Source organism: Scleropages formosus, chromosome 9 (genome assembly GCF_900964775.1).
Source record: "Scleropages formosus chromosome 9, fSclFor1.1, whole genome shotgun sequence".
NCBI lineage: Eukaryota > Metazoa > Chordata > Actinopteri > Osteoglossiformes > Osteoglossidae > Scleropages > Scleropages formosus.
In genome coordinates this window covers 29911963-29939910 of record NC_041814.1, presented here as the reverse complement: position 1 = coordinate 29939910, position 27948 = coordinate 29911963, and the positions used below count along the sequence as shown (strand labels likewise).

Genomic DNA, 27948 nt, shown 5'->3' with positions numbered 1-27948 from the left:
CCAGCAGAGTTGGGGCCACCTATCCACCAGGTATAAAAGAAAGGCAAAAGAAAACCACACATCTCCTGTTGTCTTCCTATGCAGGGGAGCTCCCAAGAAAAAGAAGGATAAGGAAGGGAGCGGGGTCTGTCCAAGGAGCTGTGTCACTCCAGGACGCCTTGGAGAAAAGGGGTTTCTGTCCCTGGAGTTGTTTCACCCAAGGGTACATTGGAGGAAAAGGGTGTGTGTCCCAGGAACTGTCTCACTCCGGCAATAAGGGAGTGGCAAGGTTGAAGAAGATGTGTCTCCCTCGTAAGGTAGGGATCAATGGCAGATCACAACGATGTTGATTAGATGGATTTGGATTCATAGCACTGTATTTTACTGTGATGCAGTGTTATTTATAAGCCGTATCCCACACAGTAACTCTTTCAAGATGACATCCTTCTCTTCTTGCCTTTTTCTTCACCTCTTTGGATGGTGTCTCTGTGTCCTTGCTCCCCTGGTTCTTACTCTGCACTATGATTTTGAGCCAGAGAAAAGCAGGAATCGGGGTGGGGGGGACGCATGGGAATGGACCATATGGTCACCAAGATGGCCTCCAAACACTGTGTGCTTCTCCAGCCCTACTCTTGGCCTGGACACAACCCCAGTTAAGACAGAGAAGAAGAGGAATAGGAAAGGAATATGTGATGAGTAGGTGGGAGAAAACAAGAATTAGCATCGTTGTCCACGTAAGCAGTTAAGGTGCATAAGCAAAAATCATCCTGAAATAATACTGACGGCACAGCGCACGGCTCAGGCTGGGGGGACAGTTGTGTTATTGACATTTGGTCAGTGATCATAATTGTGCAATTTCCGTCAGGATCAGTAAAGTCTGTCTGTGTGTCCAGGCCTCAGTTACCATTGTCTTGTGTTGTTTCTCTGTGCGAGCAGGTCGAAACATCCCTTAACACAGCCCATATGTCCTAAACATATTGTGGAAGTGACAATAAAGGTGACTTTGACTTAAATCTACAATGCAGCTTGACCGGCGTTCCAGGAACGGAGGAACGGTCAAGAAACAGAGGAGCACTTGTACAGAAATCTTTCCTTATAATTAAAGCTTTCCAAATAGAGCCATTTCAGTACATTTACATTATTCATTTCCCAGACGCTTAAAAATAATCAGACACTTCGTAAAAATAAATGGGTGAAAAAAATCATGAATACACTGCAGTAGGTTGGAAAACACGCAAATAAACAAAAAAATCGGTCGTATGGTTATGGTTATAGTTAGGAACAATAAATATGTGTATTCCATATATGTACTTAAATACATACATGTTGGATGAATGTTAAATTAGATAAACCACTCAAAAAAATGAATAATTTTGTAGAACTGAAAAGTATATAATTTAAAAAACGTAACGTTATCAACGGGGGTGCGGTGGCGCAGTGGGTTGGACCACAGTCCTACTCTCCGGTGGGTCTGGGGTTCGAGTCCCACTTGGGGTGCCTTACGGCGGACTGGCGTCCCGTCCTGGGTGTGTCCCCTTCCCCCTCCGGCCTTACGCCCTGTGTTACCGGGTAGGCTCCGTGACCCCGTATGGGACAAGCGGTTCTGGGGGAAAAAAAAAAAAAAAAAACGTTATCAACCTTAAATTTTGCTGCTACAAATAACTCATTTACTGAAAATTAACACTTTATTCCATTTTGAAATTTAAAAAAGTTTGGGAAAGTATTTCTGGTTGCACTACGGGACGTATTTATGGTTGCAACTTCCTGTTATTCCTACGGCGTATTTCCATTGGACAGAAATTTCAGTCAATTCTCCCTCCCCCACGATACTACAGTAAGCCACGGAATGGTAGCTTCTGATTGGACGCTGAAATGCAGCTGTGCTGCCGGGCCGCTGGTGTCCTCGAGCACGCAGGAAGTGTCCTTGTATGGCTCGCGGGGAGATTCGCGTCCACTTCCGGTCGAACTGGGTGTGTAACCGAGGGCGGACCGCTGAACTCCTCTGACTTTTTGTAAACAGTTCGGCGGTTTAACCGTGTTCGTCCGACTTTTTGGCGTGTGGTACCTGGGGACGAGGTAGGTGTGTTTCTTTTCGGACTTTTGTTTCCTCTCTTCGCGCGTTGTCGTGCACACTTACTACTTCCGCGGCTGCTGCCTGCCTGCCGGACCGTTCCGCGCGCCTCTCACTCTCCGCCACAGATCATGTCCAAGTCTTTGAAGAAGATCGTGGAGGAGAGCAGGGAGAAGAACGTCCCCGAGGTGGACATGTGTGACCGCGGCATCTCGAACCTCTTGGACATCCCTGGATTGTGTGAGTATTTTGCAGTCTGGGATTTGCCCCACCACTCCACTGTACTATAGTATAGTATTGTACAGTACTGGTTCCTTTAATACAGCAGGCTGTTCTTATTGGAGCAAATCAAGGGTGCTGAGCCACCACTGGGACTAGAACCAGCACCCATCTTGCTGACAGTCCATGTCCTTAACAAGTATGCCATCTGCTGGCCCTAATATGCAGCATCCTGGTGTATTTATGACAGTGTCAGCTGTACTGTACATAAACCAGGGGAAACAGTTACTCGCTGCTGTTTTAATGGATTTAACTGGGCCTAATTGTGCTGAAGGCAAAAAGAAATTTGCCTGTGTTTATTAGTTCTGTAATTTTGTTGTGTGTGTTTTGTGTGTTTCTTTCTCTTTTTCAGTCACCCTGTCGCACATCACCCAGCTGGTTCTGAGTCACAACAAACTGTCGAGTAAGTCTGCAAGCATTCCTGTCTCAGCACTCACCCCAACTCCCCTCGGCACAGACATTTTTCTTTACATATATTTTGAGTGGTGCTCACGGATCAGCCCGAGCTCGTGTGTTTTATTTAAAACATATTCACCGCCAAAACATTTTCTTTTAAACGCTCCCATCTGTGAATGTGTTACTTTGAGTGTATCTGTCGGTAGGGTGTGCTATCGAATTGCCGTTAACTTCCTGAGCTTTTCAAGACTTCTTACATGCGATACGACTATTTAGTGATCTTTACGTGTTCAGGTGTAACTTTTTTTCCAGATCAGACCGTGAAGACACTCGGGTCACAGTGGTTTTCGGGAGGTGTGTAATTATAGCTGTTGGAGGTGCAGGGATTATGGGTAAAACCCCTTTGAACAGGGAGCTACCAGCCGGCCAGGCAAATCAAGACAGTCCCAGTGTTGTGTGGGTTCTGTGCTTAAAGGACTCGCCACTGCAACATCAAGCCAAGTGTTACACAGACAGTCAAATCCCAGGATGCACCTCTGTGGTACTATCCTGCTGCCCCCCTAATGGGACACGGCTGCGTCACTACCTTTGGCCACAAGAGGCCGCACTCTCACCTTCACCCAGGATTGACTGCACTCCCACGCTGCACCGCTAGAGGCAGTGATGAGCAAATGAGGGGCAGATGAACAGTTTGTGTAGTCAATCATCTTTAACAAGTGGAAAAGTAGGAAAAAATAGCTGTTAAAGGCAACAAATTTTGTTGAGCGAACAGGATCCATGAGTTTACACTTTTCTTCCAAGATGGGATAGCTGGTCTCCTTCTTTATTCTCTTTATTTCTTTTCTCTGAGCAGACCTGGATCTAGTCAGTCATCTCTGAGCTATTAATTAGATGGATTATTTTTACCATCCTCTGCTTTTAGTTATTGCTTATGATTCATTAATCCAACACCTTCCTTAGATGTTGCTTATCGGTGTTAAGTTTGTATTGTGAACTGTTTACAGTTGTTTACCTGTTACATTAAAAATTCTATTAGTATTTTCAGTATATTAATTGAGCACAAGTACTCTGCTCAAGGGTACTACAGCAGGAGGTGGGACTCGAATCGCATGCTTTGATTGTAAGGTGATGCCGCTAACCACTGCGCCACCTGCTGTATGTCTGTCTAACCAGTTTTACTATTGAAATACGTGACCTTCCTTTAGATCACGACACTTAACACCTTTCAATTTCTGTCTCCCTATTTCATTTCAGTGACACACTGACGAGGGGGAAGCCACACCCCGTAATTCCAATCTGTCTCTGCTTTGTATTCTCTGTCCGTTACCCTCTCTCTCCTTCATTTTGGTGTCGTTGACAGATTGACAGCTGGGTGGCCACACCTCCTAATTCCATTCTGCCACTGCTCTGTATTCTTGGCCAGTCATGTCCAAACGATCTGCAGCGGACTCAGGGCTTAATGGCGTAATTGGCATTCCCAGTGCAGTCGCATATCTGGTTTAGGAGGAATTTTTAGTTCAGGGTGTCAGATTTGGCCTTTTCAGCCGACCCCACGTTCCCAGTATTCTAAAGATATTTTGTTCTTTCACTCGCTGGTTAGAAATTGTAACCTCAGGTTTTCTTTGCTTGTTTGTTCCTTTGTTAAAGTTTTGGGTTCAGTGCTGTAGTTAGTATTCATGTGCAACAAAAGTTATTGTCCTGAAAACCGATGACAAATTAAGTTTTGCAACAGCTCATAATAAGCGTATATTATTCATTTTTTCTAACACCAATGAATGGCAAAGCACTGCTGCTGAATGAATAGTCTAAAACAATCATTTATATATCCTTATATTAATATTACCAATAAATTCTTATCCATAAAGGGTGTTGCAGATTGGGGGATTTGGGAGGAAAGGACTTTACTGCACTGGACTGGCATCCCCTCAGTTGTGTAAAGATAGACCACTGCACCACACACACAAAGTTGATCATTTATATTGATTTATTCAGGTCCTCAAAGAGCTACTTTTATTGATGGAATTAAACTTGGAAGTAGGGGTCACTATAAGACCATTGACTGCTGTTGTGTGTGTGTGTGTGTGTGTGTGTGTGTGTGTGTGTGTGTGCGCGCGCGCGCGCTCGTGTATAACAAAAATAATGCAACATTTTTTTTTTTTCTTTAAATTTAAACATGAGTTTTTAAAAATTGGTGAATGAATTCATCATTGGCTGTCTCTCTCGCTTTCCCTTTGCTCCTTACTGCAGCGTCGGCCTCCTGTTGTCTTTTCCACCAGTTTTAAAGTTCAGAAGTAAAGCCTATTAGTCTGAATTCATCAAGGCTTTTGTGGAATTTTGCTGACATTCACAAAACTGTTTTGCTAGCAGTGTGGGCTTGCTGGAGGAGGGACCTGCGCCTGGTCACACCTTCATCCTTCAGCTGACTCCTCCTACTTATATCAATTAAAACCTCGCCTGCCGTGGCCTACTCAGGCACACATGGCCTCTCAGGGACAGGGCAAAGCTACCGTTTCCTGCTTAACACCAACAGGCACGGGTGTGTATCGACAGCGAAAAGGAACAATTGAGCTGTGTTGGGTTCGTGTGCATGACCGAACCTCTCTGCTGACAAATCGGGCAGGAAACCAATCAATAGAGAGTCGCAGGAAAGGTGGCAAGAGGACTCAAAGTGAGGCCCTTTTCTGCCTTTGGTTTAGAGAAAGAGCTGGACAGAGAGGTAGAGCGTGCTGGTCTGTACTCGCTGTGTGTGTCTTTGTGTGTCAACAAAAGAAATGGTGACCTTTGCAGAGTTCCCTGAAGTACAGGTGTCTGGGGGTGTCTGCTGAATTCTTAGTGTCTGCATCTCTCCTGGACAACAATGGCTGTAGCTTCTGTTCTGGGACCTGTGTCCTCTGCCCGTTTTCCATCACTCATGAGAAACATGGTCAGTTTTTTTGGACATGCTGTGACCCCTCCTCTCTGAGCGTTAGGTTACAGTGTCAGTCTGATTTTAATAGTCAGCTCGGTTGCCATTCTCACCATTCTGTTACACAGTGCAACCACAGCATTTGTGTTCAACTTCCTTCAGCCTTGGTTTACTCTTCACAGCTCAGCTCCCAGTGTGGTTATACCTTACTTGTCCTTGTTAGTCTGTAACTTGCCCGTTGTCTTCTAGTCATGATTACCATGGTTAAGGTGGCTAGACTTTACCTTAACATTATTTTGGGAATGGCAGACACAGGATGAGGTGATCTAAAGAACATGAGCCTTTGCCTCTCTGGTCATATTTATTTGCTCTCTGATAGATTTAGATCTTATGAGGATCCTTCAACGTACTTTTCCCTGAACCTTGCAGGATGTCCCCTGTGGGTAAGCTTCTCGAGCGTTCTTCCCTCATCCCATTAGTATTCCTGGGTTGTCGAGATCGGCACTGATCCGTCTGGTGACCGTCGCGTCATGCCGTTACCGCACACGGCTCGTGCCGAACCGACTGCTCCCCGCTCGGTCATTGATCGCCGCCTAATCGGATAGAGGCCTTGTTATCCCTATCGATCTCCTAGCACCTCTTGGAATTGACTCCGGGGCCGGTGTCAGTGGGGGCGGAAACCGATCCGAAGCAGTAAACGCTTCCATCATTAAAGCATCAAAGACGCAACCCCCATGGACGGCCAGGATAGAGCCGTCAAACAAAGACTGTCCTTTCACTTCCTGTGTTCTCGATGTTGGGGTGGAGAGGAGGAGGGTTTCAGCCCTCGGTTCCTCGTGTGTTCCCTCTAGTTCATCATGCCACCATATGGGTTCCCCAAATAGTGCTCCCGTGGGCTCATTTTACTGCATGTGGACATGCTGTGGCTGCAGCGTCCTGGAGGAAACTTCAAGAACGTTGCCTACGTACAACAAACATTGTGTGGACAGAGTAAATGGAACATGATTGAGAGCAGGAGCCTCTAGTTTTGTGTTTTGATTGTCCACACGGATTTCAATAATCCATAAGGTGTGTTTTTTTTTTTTTTTTTGAAGAAAGTAGTTCATAAAGGTGTGCGTATTTACTTTCTAATGTGTCTGGGCTGTTCACTGAAGTGGTTAGTGTTGACCAAGGGGACTGTGGGAACTCCTGTAAGGCTGCTCATATTGTACGCGGCCACAAAATGCTGTAGTTCCATCTGGGTGCACATGTACTCATGTAATATCTACAGTACCATATTACCATATTTTCACGTGACAGATTCCCATCTAAAATTCGCTCTTTTGATGCCATGCGTCACATAGTTGGAGTCCAATGGTGAAGTATGATGTGCACGGTATAATTTATATTGTGCAGCTATTCCTCCCAACATTGCTGACCTGAAGAACTTGGAGGTCCTGAATGTCTTCAATAACCAGATCGAGGAGCTGCCCACCCAGCTCAGCAGCCTGCAGAAGCTCAAGCATCTCAATCTGGGGTAGGTCCGGTATTTCTTCCAACCCTGCCTCTCCACTTCCACCTGTGACCTCCAGCCCTGCCTTCCCTCTTCTTTCCAGCCTCTCTTCCCCATCATCTCATCTCCGTACCTTGTTTTCTTGCTGCTCGTCTGTCTCCTGGGATCGAATCAGTCTCTTCTCAGTGACTGTGTGTAAATGAGCCGATGTCTGTGAGACGACTGCTCAGGTCCTCCACCTAGAGGTCTTCTTTTCTCTGTGGACCACGAGCAGGTCCCCCGGGTGTCCTCGTCTTCAATATCAACACCTAGAGCGACTTCTGCTGCTGCATCTAACACCCAGCAGTTCCAGCTCGCAGGTTTTAAGCAGCATAAGCCCAGTTTTGTAAGACGCGCTTGAATGTCGCTGGAATCTGGGGATATAACTAGATTTCAGCTTTCAGGAACAGAGGCTCAGTTCTCTGAGATGAAAGCAATCTCATCCTAACCCTCCCGCGCACCCAGACATGTGTTACTTTCAGTCTTTCCGTTGCCCAATGTCAGCTGTGACAATAAGAACTCAGCCATGGACATCCTCTCCTTTACCTTTCACACTTGATAATGTTTTGATATTTGAACTTGGGTTTGAATTCACCTCCATGTGGAGTTAACGTGGACATCGGTTCAGTGCGTACCCTGCCTCATGTTCCCTGCGTCCACGATAGACTCTGGCCTGTCACTTCCCTGCATTCGGACAAGCAGTCGTTGGACGAGTGTCCCAAGTGCCCCTGTTTAGTGTTAGGAAGTGTCCATGCCCCTGATTTTACCCCGCTGTACCTGTCCTCTGCCCTACACTGTTTCATAACCCTGAAAAGATGAGTGTTGCCCTTAACGGTGGAGCAGAGGAAGTTGCAGAGTGCCCTTCAGTGTCGTGTGAGATTAAGGAGATGAATAATCTCTCATACCTCCAACATCCCATGTTTTTATTGATTTTTTTTTTTTTTTTTCTTTTTTCCCCTCCTTTTCGTTTTTTTTTTTTTTTTTTTTTTTTTTTCTTTTCCCTTCCATGCATTGCGTTTCCAGCTGTCATCTCGCAACCTAAGCCCCGTCCCTGTATTCAGCACGGCACTCGACGCCCAGGATCCGCACACCCGGTCGCCTCCAAGAGAATAGTTCTCCTCCTGTGTAATTGCTTTCGTTAACAAACCGCAGAAATCAATTTGTCTCTTTTAGGTTCGATTCCCACCGTGAGCTGGAGGAGACGAAAGGCAAACCATTGCACGCATGCACATGCGCACACACAAACACACACACAAACATGCACACAAACGCCAGAGGACATGGGGTGTAAGTGATCTGAGTGCGTTTGGCAGCCGGTCAATAAGGGGAACTTTGTGGTTCTCGCTCAGTCTTGCCTCAGGAGGACAGTTCATAATTAAGCGTAGCGTCACATTGCTGCTGAATGCTTCTCAGGTGGGGGTGCGGTGGTGCAGTGGGTTGGACCGCAGTCCTGCTCTCCGGTGGGTCTGGGGTTCGAGTCCCGCTTGGGGTGCCTTGCGACGGACTGGCGTCCCGTCCTGGGTGTGTCCCCTCCCCCTCCGGCCTTACACCCTGTGTTACCGGGTAGGCTCCGTGACCCCGTATGGGACAAGCGGTTCTGAAAGTGTGTGTGTGTGTGTGTGTGTGTGTGTGTGTGTGCGCGTGTGTGTGTGTGTGTGTGTGTGCGCGCGCGTGCGCGCGCTTCTCAGGTACAGAACCCACTGGGTAATGTACCTTCGGTAAGCATAAAAAGCAGTATAAAAATCCGGAAAACTTCAAGAATTGTTTGTACAATTGAAATTTTTGCAAGAAATGTTACATTCTGACATGGCACAAAACACAGATGTTCCAATAATTTTTAAATTTGTTTAAAAAAACAAAAAAAAAAAAAGCTTTTGCTTGTGTAGGAATATTGCTTTTGAAATTACTATTTTAGTAAAAAGGAGAGGGTTTTGAAGTAACGTTTATTCGTTTATCTACTGTTTGTATTTTTTTCTTCTTTTCTGTCATCTTTATTAAGGGTGCTGGTAATTTTGGAGGCAACTGTATGAACTGCTCTGAGCTGCGGCGGTGGTCAATGAATGTGTCTGAATTGGACATTTTTCCGGAGGTTTAAAATCTGAAACCACGACAAGAAATAAAGAACACTGTTTACAGTGACTACCCGTGACACTTTACCTCCCACCACTGGAGAATATGTCTGTTGTCACTTTATGAATTTGCTTGTAAATCCACCACATTTGAAAAAGGTTTGTAAGGGAAACGCGGCTTCATTTTTATTGTTTTCATTCTTATGAACCATTATTTGGCTGACACCTTTGTCCATGGAGACTGGGAGATGTTAATTAACTTTAGTTATTTGCCCATTTGTACAGCAGGGTGTTTTTACCACATTAATTTTGGGTATGTACCTTGAGCAAGGGTACTACAGCGAAAGTGCAGATTCAAACCCAGGACTTTCAGCTGATGACAAGGAGGTGACTGTAGCTGATATGTCATCTTTTACCCAGACTATTAATAGAATGTGATCCTGCACTTTTTTACATATTACATTTATTTAGCAGATTCTTTTCTCCAAAGCGACTTCCAATGACCTCGGTGTAGTGTTATCAGCCCACATGCCATACACTACTTACAATGAGTCACTTATCCATACAGCAGGGGAACACACACACACACTCTGTCACTCACACACTATGGGGAAACCTGAACAGCATGTCTGGACTGTGGGAGGAAACCCACACAGACACAGGGAGAACATGCAAACTCTGTACAGACTGAGTGGGGATTGAAACCATGTCCTCTCGCACCACCCAGGTGCTGTGAAACAGCAGCACTACTCACAGTGCCACCCACATCTGATATGTTCTGTACATTGAGTGTGTTTCAGTGTGGAAATGTTACTATGGACACAGAAACCGGCAATATATCCGTGGCTCTTGAGACCATAGATAAACGGGATACATAACCCGTCTGAGGAGCTTTTACTGGGTTGCGTTGTCTCGGAAGTCAACCTTTGACGAGGTGGATCAGCAGAGTGGAGGCGTGAGGAGCACGCTGTCTAAAAGTTATGAGCACAGAGCTTCATTATCAACACACTGCTGATTCTCCTCCGTCTCCTCTCTTTCTCTGTTTCCCGTTCTGTTGTCATTTGGGCTGCTGGTCACGGTGTCGGGGGAACATGCCGTTTTCCCCCAAATTGCTCTGGAAAATCTCACTTTTTAAAATAACTACTATGACACATTGGTTAACAAGCTCTTTTGTAAAATAGTTGTTTTGATTGATTGATTGATTGATTGACAGGATGAATCGGCTGAGCTCCCTCCCACGTGGGTTTGGTTCCCTCCCCGCCCTGGAGGTTCTGGATCTCACCTATAACAACCTGAATGAGTCGTCTCTGCCCGGAAACTTCTTCTATCTCAGTGAGTTGTGGATTTACTGCCTGCTGAGGCAAAGCTCTGCCCCACAAACTCATCTCCATCCCCACTGAGCGCTCGTCCTCTCCTCCCCCTCATTTCTCGCTTTCTCAAGTCACTTTATCTCACTTCTCTTCCATACTGACGAGATCGTCTCTCTTCTAGCCATGCCCCCTTGTTTGCCACTCCTCCTCGCCCACTTTTTATTCAGTGTTGTCCCCACTCCCTCCTTAATGTTAGCCACTCCCCCCTCACCACTCTTTCCTCTTCCCTCTTCTGTCCTTATATTTTAGCCACTCCCTCTTTCTTCTTTATTGACCTCTTTGCTGCTGTTACCTGCTTCTAGAAAAACTACCCTGGCTAACTACCACCTCTTTTACGCTAACTTTCTCTCACACACACACACACACACTCGTGTCTAAGCATGCATGCCTTGCCTCTGTTAACGAAGGCCATCGTGAGCTGCCCTGCCGTCCTCTTCTTGTCACCTGACCCTCAGAGTGACGCTGTCTGTCACTCATCCGTCAGCTGCAGCGGCATATCGATCGGGCCCAAGCGCCGGCCGGCCTCTTTACGAGCCTCTCTTTAATTTGCAGCCACGCTGCGCGCGCTCTATCTCAGTGACAACGACTTCGAGATTCTGCCCCCCGACATCGGCAAGCTCACCAAGCTGCAGATCGTGAGTCATTTATCTGAATTCCTAGAGAGATCCATTTATCCTTCGCTTCCCTAGCTGCCCCCTGTGTGTGTGTGTGTGTGTGTGTGTGTGTGTGTCAGTCTATGCAGGGGGTACCTGCAGATAATGGAAATTCAGGGCTTTAAGGTTTCCTGCCCCCCAGAGAAGCACAGTACTTCAATCGTTTCATCAGAACATTAAATGTTTGCTGTGTAATTCAATAATTAAACATTTAATTCTCAGCTGATTCATAATTCTATTAGTGTCAGCTGTGCGTGTGTGTGTGTGTGTGTGTGTGTGTGTGTGTGTGTGTGTGAGAGAGAGAGAGAGAGAGAGAGAGAGAGAGAGGGAGGAAGCGCACGTTCCTGTGCTGTAATGACTGATGACAGTGTAGTGCCCAGATCAAGGGCAACTGGGGCATTTCCTTGCTGGGATTTGAACCTGCACCCCTCTGGGTTTCTCCTGCTTCCTTTCTGAGCACAGCTGAGCCTGAGGGACAACGACCTTATCTCCCTGCCCAAAGAGATTGGGGACCTGGCCCAGCTGAAGGAGCTGCACATCCAGGGCAACCGGCTGACTGTACTTCCGCCTGAGCTCGGTAAGAGGCGCCACACACAAACATACACACACAAGTAAAACATGAGCACGTGTGACTGGTCTGCGTTTGGGCCGTTTTGATCAGTCCCTTAGCAATAACCGAATAACCAGTGCAGGGTTGTGGTGGTCTAGAGCCTGTCCTGGAAACATAGTGTGAAGCAGGGTACACCCTGGATCGGACCACAGTCTGTTAGAGGCCAATCACGAAGACATGTAAACATTAAAGGTAATTTATACTCTTATAACTTACCTAAAAGACATTGGGTTTTTGGACTGTGTGAGGAAGCGAGAGCATCTGGAGGAAACCCATGTGAACATGGGAGGGGAATGCATATTGCAGGAAGACTGAGCCGGTTGCAAACATATGTCAGAACCCACAGCCATGGAGTTGTGTGGCACCAGTAGTACAGTGGGTAGTATCACTGTGTCCCTTATCGCATCAGTTAGAGAGAGTGTCTAGACCCCTTCTGTGGAGCCTCCCAGCCACACCCCCCATACCCCACAGTTTTCCGTTTACTTCATGTTTTCTGAGGAGAATGATCAGCTCTGGTTGAGGTTTTCACTCAGTCCTTTTTGTTCTGAGGCAGTGGTAGTGACACAGCGTGCATGAAACTCCACCCTCGCCCATGTTGTTGAATAAATCATGACCCCCCCCACCCCCAGGGTCACTTTTTTTTTTTTTTTTTTATGTAAATCTTGTAGGAAACGGTGGATTGGGTTCAGAGCAGAGGAAAGACTCTATTTCCTTTTTTCAGTTTCAGTCTGCAGCATAAAATCAGAACGGTTTTACTCTGCAGGGCGCTGGGGAGTGAGGGAACGTGGGAAAGATGAAAACCACTTTGTCGGTGCTTTTGAAGGACTAGGCAGAGAAACCTGCCGTCCAGAGCAGGATAGCCGTCTTGGCCCTCCGCGCCTCTTTCGTGCTGTACGAGCTGTGCTGAAAGGTCAGCTTTTAATTTTCTGTCCGACAGCAGCCATGTATCCTTCTGGGTCTAACCCTGAAGTAATTGGAACCGAAAGCCAGAACCGCCCACGCTGTGGACTCATCGAGCGGCCCGGCAGAATCGATGAGCTGCAGCCTTCGAGTTTGAGAGCCACCAATGAGAGTGTTAAGAAATGACGGGGTTTCTGCTGGGGTTAGCTGCAGAGAGACACATGAGGGTTTTGTGGGTGTGGTTTATTAGGTAGGTGTGGTCTGAACAGAGTGGGTGTGTCCTGTCTGCCCTGAAGGGCTGTGAGGCTTGTTAGCATCCTGGGGTTAAGTGGCCTAATCCTTGCGGCAGCAGCCTAGCGCTCGTTAGAGCTCCTGTCAGCGGTCGGCTGTCGCTGGAGGGGGAGTAGCGATGGAGGAAGCTTTTAACAAGGAGCAGCGAAGCCTTCAGTCCACCGGAGAGAGAGGACCAGAAGGAGAATGTGGCCTGACAAGGACCCGATTAAAAAGCTCCTGTCCCCGCCTGCCCCAGCCTTTTCATTGGGGTTCTTTACAGTGGAAAGGAACAAATATGGCCTGTAGGTCTCACTAAAGACCTGCCCCTTTGTGGAGCTCACGTAGATGTTGGAAGACTTGCTGTTGCTTGCAGCTCATGTAGATGTTGAAGACCTAGTGCTCCTTGTGGGTAGCGTAGATGTTGAAGAGTTGCTTGTTGTTGCAAGTCATGTAGATGTTGGAGACCGACATCTTTCATGTCTCTCCAGTAACTGCGTCTTCTGGCTGCTATTATGGCTCATCTGCTGGCTCTATGTTTTTGTGTTTATAGATGCATCTCATCAAGGCTGTTAAAGTAGCTGGAAATGAATGGTTATGTAGGGGAGAGAGGACAGTGAAGGATCTAGAGTGAGAGGGGGATGAGGGGAGGACATGGAGTGGAATAGCGGGAGATGAGAAGAAAATGAGAGGGAGGAAACAGGAATTGCCCTTTCTAAAAAAAAAAAAAAAAAAAAAAAAATCAGTTTTTACTGTAGAGGGGTTTTTTTCCCCTCTTCAATATGAGTGATATCACATGGCATCCTTAAGAGTGATTTATAATGTTGTCATTCCAAAAGTTTCCAATGCCAATTGAATATGTGAGAATAAGAGCGAGATTATTAGGTAGGATAAAAGTGTCAATGAGGCAGAAAACCTATTACACTGGCTCCTCACCTTACGAATGCCATTGGGAGTAGAAGTGTGTTTATACCTTCATCTGATGGTAAATCAAAAGCCACTTTTACTGCAAAATTAGTCAAAAAGCTTAATACAAAAGTCCCTCGATTTATTCATTGGTTAAATTCCGGGCCACAGTGGCGCTGCTGGTAACACCAGTGACTCTGCTTCTGGGATTTCAGATATAGCTGTGATATATATATTATCCTAGATATAGCTAAATTAAAATAAAAAAACCCTGTAAGACTTATTCTATCATTATTATTACCTTGAAGTTAACATTAAAATTAGTTTAAAATTCTTTAAAGTATATTGCCTCCATAGACTTGTATTCAGTGCCAGTTGTTGACCGATTCATCATATAAACATGTCCAGCATTAGTCATTATATTGGTCACCTACAGTCAGGAACTGCAGACACAAACTGTAAACACCATGGAACTTAGTTGAATTAAGGCGGACACACACCCCTGTCCCGTTTTGGTACTTTTTACTGTCATCTGTGAACATGGGTGGTTGCGCACAGTCATGTTTGCTGTGCTGCAAACAAAAATTTTAACAAACAGGTAAATGAATTAATTTCAGTCAAAAATAAAAAGCAAAATGCTTGTATCTCTGAAAATTGTAACGATTCATAAGAAGAGGGATTATTTTTAATAGCTCTTGGTGTCATTGCAGACTCCTGACAGGCACGGTTTAGATGCCTCTGACTGTCATTCGTACACACTTTCAAAGTCTACTCTTTTCGTGATCAAATCTTATGCATTGAAAAAAGCACTTAAATTCATAAGCTTCCATGATGAACTTGCAAGAAAAACTGAATAAACAACAATGGAAAAGGAGAATCCCGCCACAGACTATGTGAACTCCAAGTGGCTGGCAGGCTGGTTGCGTTCCCGGACCCGTGTGCTCTTCGCCCAGCTCGGTTTAATTTAGCTTCTCCCTGACAGGTTTCTCAACACTCACTAATCAGAAACAATTTAATTAGCCCCCTGTGTGTCTGCGTCTGCTGCGTTAGCGCCATGACCCACGCCGCAGCGTCGCCAACGCTTTGTTCACACTGGTTCCCTACTCCCCCACCCCACCCTCTGTCCCCGTTCCCCCAACCTCTCCTTGTGCCATGTCTCCCTGTGCCTCCGCCTCTTCTCCACGTCCTCTTCTGACTTTCCCAGTGATCCTTTTCCCATCTGAACGCACTTCCTGCTTCCTTCTGTTCTCACCCATACTTTTTGCCCCTTTTGTCATCTTGCCCTCCGTTGTTCATCCTCCTTTGCACACTGCCATCATCGCCCTCCCTCCATTTCTCCCTCCCTCTCTCTTGCTTTTCCTGCCCCTTTTTGTTTTCACCTCCTCTTATGACTCTTCCCCTTTGCCTTCAGGTAACCTGGACCTCACAGGGCCCAAGCAGGTTTTCAAGGCGGAGAATAACCCCTGGGTGACACCCATCTATGACCAGTTCCAGCTGGGCGTGTCCCACGTCTTTGAATACGTGCGCTCGGAGACCTACAAGTAGTGAGTAACCTCGCCGAACGAGGGTGACGGGGCAGGGAGGGTCGGGTGGGTCACCACCACGAAAAGAACAGGTAGGGGGAGAAGCGGCGTAGTCCGCCAGGATTGTGTGGGTTGTGCCTGGTGCATTTTAGGTGGCACTTCCCTCCAAATCCTCTCCCTGACTGATGGCAGTGTTTAGAAGAGGACACGTTAGAACATCGGAATGTGAGGAAGTGTAGAGTGAAGGTGGTTCCTCCTGGGGCCAGAGAAGTTTTTCACTCTAGAGAAGAAACAGACACCAGACTTTGTGTGTGATACCACCATAGGACTGGTTCACATCGCTCACGTGGTGCCTTCTACTGCTGTTGCAGCCCGTTGAAGTGGTGCTCAGATGGTGTTGGACTCCTGAATGGATTTCTCAGGAGAGGAAGAGAGAGATGGGTCTGAAAGAGATGGGTTCGAGAGCCTTCCTTAATGCTAGGGTCTCAGAGGAGGGTTTAATCTATCACTTCTGGGCCAAAACTAAGAACCAGTGAGCTTTTGATTTTGGACGCTCTGTAAGTAGGACCATTAGGCAGGTTCTGATGGAGGAGCGCATTACTCTGGGCTGTGGGGAGGGACCAGGTCCTGTAGATAGCGGGATTTGGATCCTTTGACTCTCATGGAGGCTGCAACCAGGGTCTTTAAGAGCGAGATCTCGAAGTCTCATTTTACGATTGCATTGGTCAGTCCGTGTGTGTGTGCGTGTGTGTATTTGAAAGGTTGCACTTTTTCTTCCTTTGACACTTGCTTGCTCATGCACTTTTTGCTCCTTGATACAGTGAGAGGCCCTCGGATATGAAGTCAATGCCGTCTGCATCAGCGATGATTTTTATAGCAGATTGTCATTAAGAGCAGAACGTGCAATAAATCAGGGTCCCTCTCCCTTGTTGGGTATAGAGGAATCGAACCCTGTAACTCCAAACTTCAGTTAGTTTCCATCCTCTCCTCCATCATTCTTCATCAGTCGACTCTTCGCTCCAGCCCTTCTCTTGGGGACCTTGTTTTCCCACCCAAAGCCTTGGAGTCTTTGTCATGTATGTTTGTGGGAGTCACCGGTAGCACTGTGGCAGGAGACAAGTATGGTTAAAGAGCCGATCCTGCAGCTCAGAGCTTCTCGAGTTAAATCCCAGAAATGGAATCACTCTTGTACCCCAGGGAGCGCTCTGGAAATAGTGTGTGAAACACACCGGCCCAGCATACGCTCCGTTTTTATGCATGTACAAGTTCCACTGGATCCCACTTTAACCTGTCTGTGTTGTGCAGTCATGTTTACAACATGCTTCGTTAATGCTTTCTGTGTGTGTGTGTGTGTGTGTGTGTGTGTGTTTTTCCCCCCCCCCATTGTCGTGTGAAGAGGGTCATAGCTGAGGGTCTCCAGTGATGACAGCCAGGTTTTGTACCTTGAAATTGTACAAAAACAAGACAGTTTTCTAATTGCAGACACACAGCTGCTGCAGGGGAGGCACTACTGTCCACCTGGTTGTGGACACAGAACAATTACATGTACATTTACTGTCCTACCCCGAGGTTCGAGGTATGAGAACTTGACTTTATGGGGAGTTTCATTTCATGGTAGCTGTTTTTTGGCATGCGAGGTTTCTCTTACACGAAATGAAGAATTGACATTAAAAATAGATTAATTCGTCTAGCAGACGCTTTTATCCAAAGCGACTCATAGTGAATATTAACTAGTGTTTGGCCGACACTTTCATCGAAGGTGCCTTATTGCTGACACCCTGCACTGAACTCCCAACAATCATCCACCCACCTGTACAGCAGAGCAATGTAACACACACACGCACACAAACTGAACAACGTAGTCACTGGTTCACATGAAACACAAGTCTCTGGTGTGAGGGAGGAAATGCACTCAAACTCCACTGAGACAGAGCACACGTTGAACCCATGTTTAGTCGCATTGCCCAGGTGCTGTGTGACACAATGTCAGTTTATCTGAGTGTGAATTAATTTCCACTGCTTTCGTTGTGTTTTTGCATTGAAGGTTGAATTAATACATAAATACTGAATATCACGTGTGTATGTTTTGTTGAGCATTCAGTGTATGGAAGGAGTGATTAATGAGAAAGTGTCTTGTTTGTTGATACCTAATTTTAACTGTTGAAATAACTACCCATTTTAGTGGGATTTGTTGAAATTTTAGCACAAATGGATACCAGTTTTGGGACTCAGGAATGCGCAAAATCTTTCATTGTATTTATTCTTTTAGCTGCCGCTTTTCTCCAAAATGACTTCGTGTTAAACTACTTACAATTATTTACCCAGCTTACTTTAAGAAAGGTTTTTGAGGAGCACATAGCCTCCTTAAGATGGTGGAAGACCACTTACCTTTATTTAAATAGTTGATTCCTTTGTCCGATGTTTCTGACAATTTTAGGTTTTTACAATAAGCTTCTTGCATTGATTTATCCATTTATGTGGCAAGCTAATTTTACTAGAGCAATTCAGGGTAAGAATCCTGCTCAAGGGTACTACAGCAGCAGGTGGGATTCAAACCCACCCCTTTCAAATCTAAAGGTAGTAGTTCTAACCACTACGCCACCTGCTACCCCCATTTTACAAGTATATCACAACACAGTCTTGATGTCTCTCTGGATGTCAGAATGAGAGAGCAAGGGCTTCTCAAGAACAGAATTTGCAGTAAAACGGTATTATAAGACAATGCATTATGCAGCATTTCAGTCTGAATTTTTGCTCTCGGGTAAATCACTGTAACAACTGTGGTACTCAAACCCGCTGTAGTGGGTCGGTGTTCCTGAACAGTGCATTTGCTACCGTTTTTAGACCCATCTTTCCCATAGTGGGGAGAGTCCCATCTCATCTCCATAGGAAGGGTGAGAATCGGAGATGGTGAGAGCGCAGTGGTAATGTACTTGCCTTTGTTACCTGTTTTTTCCATAATGCATCGCTCAGTAGAAATATGATGAATTCCTAAGATTTGGGAAGGTCGGTGACTAGAGGACAGTGGCTGCAGTACCAGGTCAGCGCTGGGTCTCATTACCTGGCCAGGGAGAGTGCTGGTATTGCTCCCTCTCACTCAGTAGTTTGGCAGCAGCTCTGCTTCTGAACTGGAGAACAGTTACAGAACAAGTCAAGAAATAAATTAATATATGTATATATTTTTTTACCCGTCTCACTTTTCTGTTGCTCTAAGCCATTTAACATGTGAGTGTTAAAGCAAATGAAAGTTTAATGAAGCACAGCTCTGTTGGGGGGAAGACAAAGCGATGACAGATTTTTGCATGTGTTGATGGCACCTCGGGCCTGCAAACCTGTCTCCCCTCCACACCCACAGAGGCAGCGGGTATCGATAGCGCAGCTCATCAAAGTGAACGTTGGCCAAACTTGCTTTATGCCTGCTTTGACGCTCTTCTGCATCGGCAGCTGTGCGGTAGGGTCCAGAAAAATAGCACGCTTTCTGCCAGGTATTGAGCACCACTAGGAGGTGGATGTTTGTGTCTAATGGCTCAACCTTACTATGGTTTCTCAAGCTCCTGCTCCATTGAGTTCACGAAGCATACCCACCAGCAATTTGTTCAAAACTAAATAAGACGAGTGTTAATTCTCCCTAATTCTGTAATGTCAGCAATGTTAACGTGCCCAGAGGGCTTGAAGCCAATTGCCATTGGACCCCAAGAGGATTATTCCCCCCCTCTAGGTCAACTTGTTGAACAGGACACTATACAAAAAGTTAAATTAAATTTGCCTTTAAACGTGGAGGATGCATCTTCCTGATGATGTACTACTGTAGTGTCTAATGAAGATTGATGCTGAAAATGAGGAATGTGCCCCCCCCACCTTTCCTCTGTGGTTCCTCCAGCTTGCTAATTGTGCACAGCCTTAATGTATTTTTAACTGGCTGGCATTATAAAGTGGGAATTTGGTGCGCATCGATTTCCACATCGATTACATTGAGGTCTTTGATGATGGATGTTGTTGCTCTGCCTCTGTTTGAGCACCGGTTCATAGCACTACGTACACCCTACCCCGAGGTAAACTCACTGCATGAAGGTAGTGTAGATGATTCCTCCTTCCACACAGGTGCCCCGTCCCTCCAGGTGAACTGAGCAGGTTTTAAAGAGGGGCTTTAATGCTTGTGGCTGACTGTACAGTTCTGATTACAATACATACACTGGCCAGTTGGGTAACATTCCCCTCTGTGTCGGGAATACCTTGGCATCTAGCAGCAGGATTTCTTCCCAGTTCTATGCTCCTTTCTTCTATCCTTCCCCAGATTCAGCAGTTAGGGTTTTTGGGTTAAGGTTAGCTGATGACTAACAAATGAGGAAACTTCCCTTCTCAGATCCCAAGACCCAGGCCAACTTGTCTGGTCTTTGCCCTTTAGGATAAAGGACTCGCCCCAGTAGCACTGAAAGCATCTGGCTGTCCACATCCACACTGTGACAGACCACGTTAATGCCCCGCTGGGGGTTGGAGGTTTTGGTGAAAGGTGTATTAATGCCCAGACCCTCGCCCTCCTCATTAGCCAATCCTGCATGCTGCTGTTTACTCTGGTCCGTGTCATGGCTGTTGACAAGGACAGGATATCAATCAGCAACCTTATTAGAGGGCTCATTTGGAGACCGTTGTGGTAACAGTGACAAAGTTTTTCTCGGGCTTTGTGCTCGCTCTCACTCTTAATTAAGACCGAGAAGCCCAAGTCACCAGGCGTAATGACTCTGGCAAGGGAGGGGTTGTGGGAAGCAAAACGGAGTGTTTCTTTCGCTCTTGGCGTCATGAATATTTAACACCCTGTCCGCTTTGCCAAACGGCAGAGATCTTCAAACTCGTTTTTAATGGGTGAGGAGGGTTCCTGAGACACCCAGCTGATTTACAGATTGGACCATTTTCAGTGCCTTTGGCAAGATACAAGTGTTAGTTTAGGGTTAATGTGCAGCCACATCAGAATGCTACTGGAGTCAGATCCACACCTCCTTCGACTCCCTGACTCCTGTAGATGGGAACCTGCCCGAGAGGTCAGCAAAACAGCCAGGTTGATCATCCTTGGCGTCAGTCTTAAGTTGTAGGTTTTGGCTAATTTCTCATGTGTCTTAATTATTGTCATTTAGCTTTTATCGACTGTCTCTGTTACCATCATGGATTTTCTTTTCCCTTTCTTCAGCCTAAGTTTTTTTTTTTTTTTTTTTTGTATAATTTTCTCTCACACTCTTGGGTTCTCCAGCCTTCCTCCACTTGCTGGTACAGCTATGCAGGTAGACTCTCAGATCTGTGGTGTTCCAGGATGTTCAGGAATTTTATAATCTGTACACCCAAATCATTTTCTCCACCTCCTCCCTACATTTTCTATGCATTGACAGTGTTGTCTTGATTGATATCAAAACATTCACACCCAAAATGCTAAGGCTGGTGATCATCTGGAAATCTAACTCAACCACCTGAGGTTCCAATCTTTTCTTTTTTTGGTCACAGGTGTTCGTGTTTCTGCACCGATACATTTTTGGTGTGCTTTACAGGTGGTAAATGAAGTTAAATTTAGTTAGGCAAATTTTTAAAGCAGAGTTTTAGAAAGCACAGTTTCAGCCATGTTAACCTCGGACAATCCGTAAACAGAAAGCGTGAAAGGCAGTCAAGCACGGCTCCAGTTTAGCACCTCTATTCTCCTGTGCTGGAACCAGCTTGCATCAGTCACAGAAGTGCAGAAGACCGTTAGCCTGTGGTGGTGCAGTTTTGCAGTACTGGTCACCAAGGATGGGCTATGTGTAATATATACAGCCTCTCCCCCTTGCCACAATACCCCCGTTCAGGGCTTCGGAGGAGTGTCTGGCCTCACGCTCTGCTGGGTGCTGCTGTCAGATGCATTCCGAGTCGCTGCAAAGGCCCTAATGAACAAGTTGTTTCACAAGAGTCCAGCATGGAAAGAAATTTCAATGTGTGCAACCAGTCGGATGCTCCTGCACTTCTTCACCAGGCCGCTGGCATCAAAAATCTCAAATAAACATCTTTGGGACTTAAGGCATTGCTGCTCAGGAGCTGGTGTTTCGGCATCAGCTCTCAGCCAAAACAGATTCGTCCACATTTGTTAAGGGAGGTGAGGTACAGTAACGGGGAAGTAGTCTGATGAGGGGTTCCATGGAAACCAAAATTTCTTGGCAACAGAAGTGAAGAAGATTATACCGGAGCTCGGTTCAGTAAGAGCAGTAGCGCCTTGGAAACCGACAGGGAGATCACTAAATCGATACTGCCCGTGGTTTCTGTCTCTCATCCAGCACCTCTGCCCTATTAAAAATAAGGGTGCTTTTGTCTCATGTCATGTTTGTAATATTTATTTTCTTAGCACAGTCACTATAGCTCATAATTTTACCCATTCATAAGGTTGTACTTTTCTAAATTATTACATAATTTAGACATAAGCGAATGTCTGAAATTTATCTGCACCACTTGCTTCTGGGAAGTAGCTGGTGGTGTTTGAATGGTCTGCCGGAGTTAAAAGTGGTGTTCGACTGAAACACGATGCTTTCCCTGCATCCAGGGAGAGGTCTATCCCCCTTCACCTCTGGTTGACTTGGTGGTCCCACTCATGACATTTCCAAAATCTAAAGTCCATTGTTTGTCATTTTTCCTGCTGATGTGATGAAGTGAAAGGGGGCCCAGTGGCACAGTGGGTTGGGCCGGGTCCCGCTCTCTGGCGGGTCTGGGTTTCGAGTCCCGCTTGGGGTGCCTTGCGATGGACTGGCGTCCCCTCCTGGGTGTATCCCCTCCCCTCCAGCCTTACTCCTTGTGTTGCTGGGTTAGGTTCCGCTTTGCTGCGACTCCGCTTGGGACAAGCGCTTTCAGCCTGTGTGTGTGAGTGATGAAGTGAACTGCTTCTGTCTGTCAGAGCTGTTGAATTCCTTCCAGCATTTGTCAATGGTTTCAAACCCATCTTTCAGAGCCATATCTCACTTGATCTCTTGGCAGCTATGTAAATGAGTCCAACACCACCTGGTGTAATTATCTGTGCATTTGTTATTGAATGTCACTTCTATAAGCGGCTATATAGAGGATGTGAACTAACAACATAGAGGTATCAGACAGACCAACTGTGCATCAGCCACCCCGTGTCTGTGTCTAAAGTTTTTCATCTGTTGAATAAACTTTATAAAAGCATGTGCTCAGTAAGTAAATGTAGACTGAAATGTCCAAAGATCAATACCCTTTTACCATTGATCAGACAAGTAAACCTAGATTGTTTCTGTAAAATTCTCCATCTGCACAAATAAGCAAGGAGCCAGAATGCACGCTGCTCAAGAGCACTAATATTGGGTCTTTCGCCAGTAAGGTAAATATTGTAAATCATCGTTAACGCATATGCGATTCCGCTCCTCTCTGAGTGCAATAATCATAAGGTCGGCAGATGTAGGAGTGATGAGCCCGTCTCGCGCGGGCCCTCCCCCTCATAGCTGCGCACCGTCAAACACGCAAACAGCTGTGATTGAGATCAGCTAACCTTGCTGAATTCAGCGAGCCTTTTAAAATCCACATCTTGGCATCCCTGAGACGCATTGGAAATCCGACTCCATCCTCTCCACAGCATGGCTTGTCCGTTTTAATTGGCTCTGGTTGGGGGGGGGCGCTGTATGTATGAATTTATTTATTTTTTTTTGTCTTCTCTGTACATTTAGAGAGGCTCGCCTAACACGCATACATTTAATTTTGCCATATGTGTCTCACTAAATGCCTTTCCCGTGGCAGGGGGCAATGTAATGAGCATGAGCAAGAAAATGTTTATTGATTGATGCAGCTTTTGCTGTTTGGGAGTCAGATATCTGGGTAAGACCCCACCTCAGCACCTCCTCGTCCTTTTTTTTTTTTTTTTTTTTTTTTGCTCCTTACCCCCTTCCACCTCCTGCTTTGTCCCTTTTCTCATTTGGGTTGGCACAGTGGTGTAGCAAGTAGTGCTGCCACCTCATAACATCTGTCTGCTAGATTGCTGTGAACTTCTGCAAGCCATGTGGATTATTATACCTGTGATTAGTCTTATTTTATTTATTCAAGTATTTCACGGGAGCACACCCGGCTTCTTGCTCAGACATATTGAAGCATTCCTCCTACATGTGAGCCAGTCTCCTCGCTGACCTTCCCCTTGGCCCACCTGCCAGGCTAATAAATTATATAATGTTAGGTAATAATACATCATATGATGGTAATAATGGCCACCAAGTTAATATATTAACAGTCAATAATGTGTGATAGTGAGGACTATGGTATGTTTGCTGGGACCAGTCACCTTGCAGGATGGGATTGAACTGGGTTCCAGTGGGTCCTCACTCATTCGTTGCATTCATTGATGCTGGGCATGAGGAGAATGAACTGGTCTCGCTTGTGTGCTCCTCGAACCCACCGCCAGGGGCGATGTCTGCTTTCCGTCCTGCTTCAAACTATGTGAATCGGTGTCAGTGTGGTGTCCGCCGATTGAACTTCTCCACCCGTTCACAGTGTTGCAAGTGTGTCGTTTGTTTTCCGTCATGTAAATAATAGTGTAAGTAATCAGAAACACACCAGCAGGAAATGGGACAAGAAACTTATGCACACTCTCACACCCACACACAATACTTTAAAGCACAAACGGGATCAAATAATCGTCTGCCTGCTTTTACGTCATGTCCTTATATCTTATATATATTTTGACATGCTTTTTGCTTTATTTTAATATTATTCACATTATTATTAATGTTCTTTTTGCCTCCCAGCATTTGCTCATGATGTGCCTCACCATGACCGTCACTTATCTGTTTGGGATTCAGTCAGTTACACTGTTTTTCACTTGTGGTTCTTTTTAAATGATGTTTCATTTGCAGTGTCCATCATGCAAAAATGTGAGTTGTCTGGTGGTGCTTGACAGAAGCTTAAGGCAAATTTAGAAGTGAGAGTGAAAATAATAGTGCAGCGTGATAATATAATACTGTATTTATATTACTCTATTAGTGTTCTGGGGGGACGCCATGGCGCACTTGGTTTGGCTGGGTCCTGCTCTCAGATATGTCTGGGGTTTGAGTCCTGCTTGGGGTGCCTTGCGATGGACTGGCGTCCCCTCCTGGGTGTGTCCCCTCCAGCCTTGCACCGTGTGTTGCCGGGTTAGGCTCTGGTTCACCGCGACCCTGCTTGGGACAAGCGGTTTCAGCCAGTGTGTGTGTATATTAGTCTTCTTTTAACACAATCTGTAACATTGGTGGGAAAAAATAACAAAGTGCTGTTGTACAGTGTAGTTTCATGCAGGTTAATTGTTTCTATTTTTTTCATGTAATTGAGCAATAAAGGGGTTTTTGACTTACAGCTAGGTTGTTGGGGCAGAACCCCATCATAAGTCGAGGACCCCCTGTACTTTGTCTTGCTTGAGCAACAGGTAGCATAGTGGTTAATGTTGTCACCCTTGCACTCAGAGAACCCAGGTTTAAACCCCACATCCTGCTGTAGTATCCTTTATCAAGGTAGTTACTTTGAATTAACACAGTAAAAATTGCCCACCTGTACAAATGAGTAAATCAGTGTAAGTAGCTGAATGTTAGTCACTTTTGAGAGAAGTGTCTGCTAAAGGAATGTAAATGTAATTAGTTAGTTGCCAAGGCCTATGAGTCAAGACCCCACGGAGTACATGTGACAGATGCAGTCTCTCTCATCCCGAGTCATCCTCAGTGCTCAGTGGAAGCTCCTGCTGGTGATACTGAGGGTCTCGTCAGCATCCCTGTAGGACACATGGCTGGTTGCTGATGGGATAGAGAGGGTCCCCTGAGGGAGATTAGGCACCACACGCCTGTACCCCCCACCACCCTCAGTTGGGTCACTTCACACAAGCTGAGTGAACCACGGCAGCCTCCTGCAGTTGGCCTCTGGAGCTCCCCGAAGGGAAGGTGCAAAGAGACAGCGAAGCGGGTGGGGATGGCACTGTTGTCCTCCACCGACTGCAGCTCACCTTTCACCCTTCCTGAAGAACAGAAACTTCCAGAAACTTCCAACTTTAAGTCCCCTGAGTATCCATTGCTGCCCTGTGTGCAGACAAAGGCGTCTGTTTAGAACCAGCCTTGAGGCTACTGCGAAATTCATCGCTTCTGTCCTCAGAGCGTCCAACTAATAGCCCTGACCTGAAATGCTTACACCACTGGGTGGCGTGGTGGTTGAAGTGCCACCAGAAGACTGTGTGTTCAGACCACGGGAGAGAAAACGTGGCTGTACCTTTTAGAGCACCCGTCACCCAGAATGACGTAGGTGCTGTTAGGCTTTTGTGTCGGGGCCAGTGGCAGAGGATCACTTTGTTGAAATGTGGCACGGAGCGAGGAGGAGGAGGCAGCTGAAACAGTCACAAGAAATCTATCTTGGACTATACTGTTAAAAATGAATTATTATTATTGTTTTGTTTTAAATTTTTTTAAAAAGGCAGTTGTCAAACAGTGAATGTTAATATGAAAGGTGTTAATGGGAAATACAGTATGGGGCTCATTATAACGGACTGTGATAATTATGTTTACGATGGTTCATAACTCGACATCTCTTAATTATGGCCCTTTGATTCCCTCCATTTCATTGTAAGATCAGTTCTGCATGCTTTTCCTGGGTGTTTACTGTAATGTTTCTTTTTCACTGTTTGCTGCGGCTCTCCACTTGCATCATCCCCTTTTCCTCACTCAGACCTCCACTTTCTTCACTTTTATGTCTCCTCTTTATCTTCTTAATATTCCTATTTTGTTCCAGTGCTGTTTTTTGTGGATCCCAGCCCTTCCATCTTCCCCCTCTCTTCCTGTCTCTGTTGCGGTGCAGTCGGTGCTCCCTCTTTCCCTCTGTCAGTCAAACGCTGGTTTTTCCCTCTCCGACAGACGGAGACGGGCAGTGCAGTGGAGCAGAAACGCAGACTGACTGTCTCCTCCTCCCCATTTCCTGCTGTCGAAGTGTAGCAAGCCTCTCAGCGGAAGGCAGCCTGCATGGGCCGCAATCCCATTTACTACTGGCGCTCACTGCGGGCCGCTGACTGATGGGTAACGTGCCCCCGTGGATTACGCCTTGCGTGACCCGCTGTGTCTGGTTTCCTCCCACAGCCTCTACGGCAGGCACATGCAGGCCAACCCGGCACCCCCCAAGAAGAGCAACGACAAGTCCAAGAAGATCAGCCGCAAACCCCTGGCGGCCAAGAACAAGTGAAGAAGAGGAGTGATTTCATCCCGCCGACAAACCAGGATTCCTGTGCACGAGCTCTTTCCCTCAGTTAAACGCACATGTGTTGTATTTCCACTCCTCGTATCACACTTGTCCCCCGACCCCTTCCTGGACAACCTGAAGTGCTGACTAGAAACCTTTTAAGATGTTCTGCTTGGAGTTTCAGCCTACGGGTCACCTGACCACTTGTCCGCTACGCCTGCCCCCCCCCCGGCTGTCATCTACGAATTGAGCCTCGTCCCCAGCCTCCTGCTGTCAGTCAGAGCCAGCTGTCTCTGTGGTCGGAGCGCTATGGTCCCAGAGCCGCGGGGCAGCTGGCGTCGGGATGGGCTGACCGGCCGCCTGGCCTGGGCCGCCTACTTCTCTGTCTCAAATCCTGGAGGGGAACATCACTCATTGTGTCTTTTTTTTCCTTTTAATTTTAAAGACAAGTTACAAACTGTTACGATTCCGGCGTTTCACAGCATGGAACAACCCAGTGGCCCTTCAGAGAAACACACACACTGTATTAGTCCAGTGCATTTCGAGTTACTGTATACTTTGGAAAATATGCCACGTGGAGGTTTTTATATAAATATATATAATGTATTGACCATTGTTTAAATTGTATTTGACCAAGTCTTTATTTTTTCTATAAAACATTTATAACCATAAGGTAGAGCTGTAGAATTTTAAATCTTTAAAAGCAGCTGCATTATTACACACCCTGATGTAAGCATTACATTTAAACATAGAGGTTGTTAAGACAGTGAGGTGGAGTCAATGTTGACAAAATGTACCTACAAGTTTAATGTATCTTCAGTATTTAAACAACACAGAAACTTCATTATTGATTTAATTTTTAAGCATTTCATGTGTATTCATGCTAATTGTCCAAAAGTTTGATTATGACTAATGCCAGGGGTGTTAAAATCCATTCCTGGAGCGCTGTGTTTTGTACTTTCCCCAGTTTGAAAAATTAAATTATCCCTATGATTTCTATGATATTCACTTTAAATCCTTTCACAGTTCCCTGCCTTCATTTGCAGATATTAATAATGAACACTATAAATTAATTGGAGGAAATTAAACATGCGGGACTTGGCTGCGGTGAAGCTGCATTTACACAGTCCTCCAGGAACCAACACTCCTGCGTCACATAAACAAATGTTTTTTTTTTTTTTTTTAAAGAAAGCTTTTTGCTTTTATCTATTATGATTGTGATGCATGTATCGCACCTCATTTCATGTACAGGGCATCTGCGTTTGCCTTTTTAATAAAGCATTTGTCTCAATTACACTG

General features: G+C 45.9%; 1 protein-coding gene across 2 annotated transcripts; it reads left to right on the top strand.

The window, feature by feature from the left end:
* Positions 1-8: 8 nt before the first annotated feature.
* rsu1 (Ras suppressor protein 1) lies at positions 9-27920 on the top strand. Of its 2 annotated transcripts, none has more exons than XM_018726424.2 (9): positions 9-296; positions 2179-2290; positions 2682-2732; positions 7026-7146; positions 10444-10562; positions 11153-11235; positions 11716-11830; positions 15351-15483; positions 26550-27920. In XM_018726424.2, exons 1-9 carry the CDS (start codon positions 279-281, stop codon positions 26650-26652), a joined length of 855 nt encoding a protein of 284 aa, XP_018581940.1. In that variant the 5' UTR covers positions 9-278; the 3' UTR covers positions 26653-27920. The 2 variants fall into 2 exon arrangements, with proteins under 2 accessions (XP_018581940.1, XP_018581951.1); XM_018726435.2 differs by lacking the exon at positions 9-296 and adding an exon at positions 1576-2055.
* Positions 27921-27948: the final 28 nt, after the last annotated feature.

Excerpts from the sequence above, each read along its gene's own strand:
- rsu1 (XM_018726424.2), top strand. Across the intron at positions 2,733-7,025 it reads GAGTCACAACAAACTGTCGA|CTATTCCTCCCAACATTGCT; the intron begins GTAAGTCTGCAA and ends TATATTGTGCAG. Across the intron at positions 15,484-26,549 it reads CGCTCGGAGACCTACAAGTA|CCTCTACGGCAGGCACATGC; the intron begins GTGAGTAACCTC and ends TTCCTCCCACAG.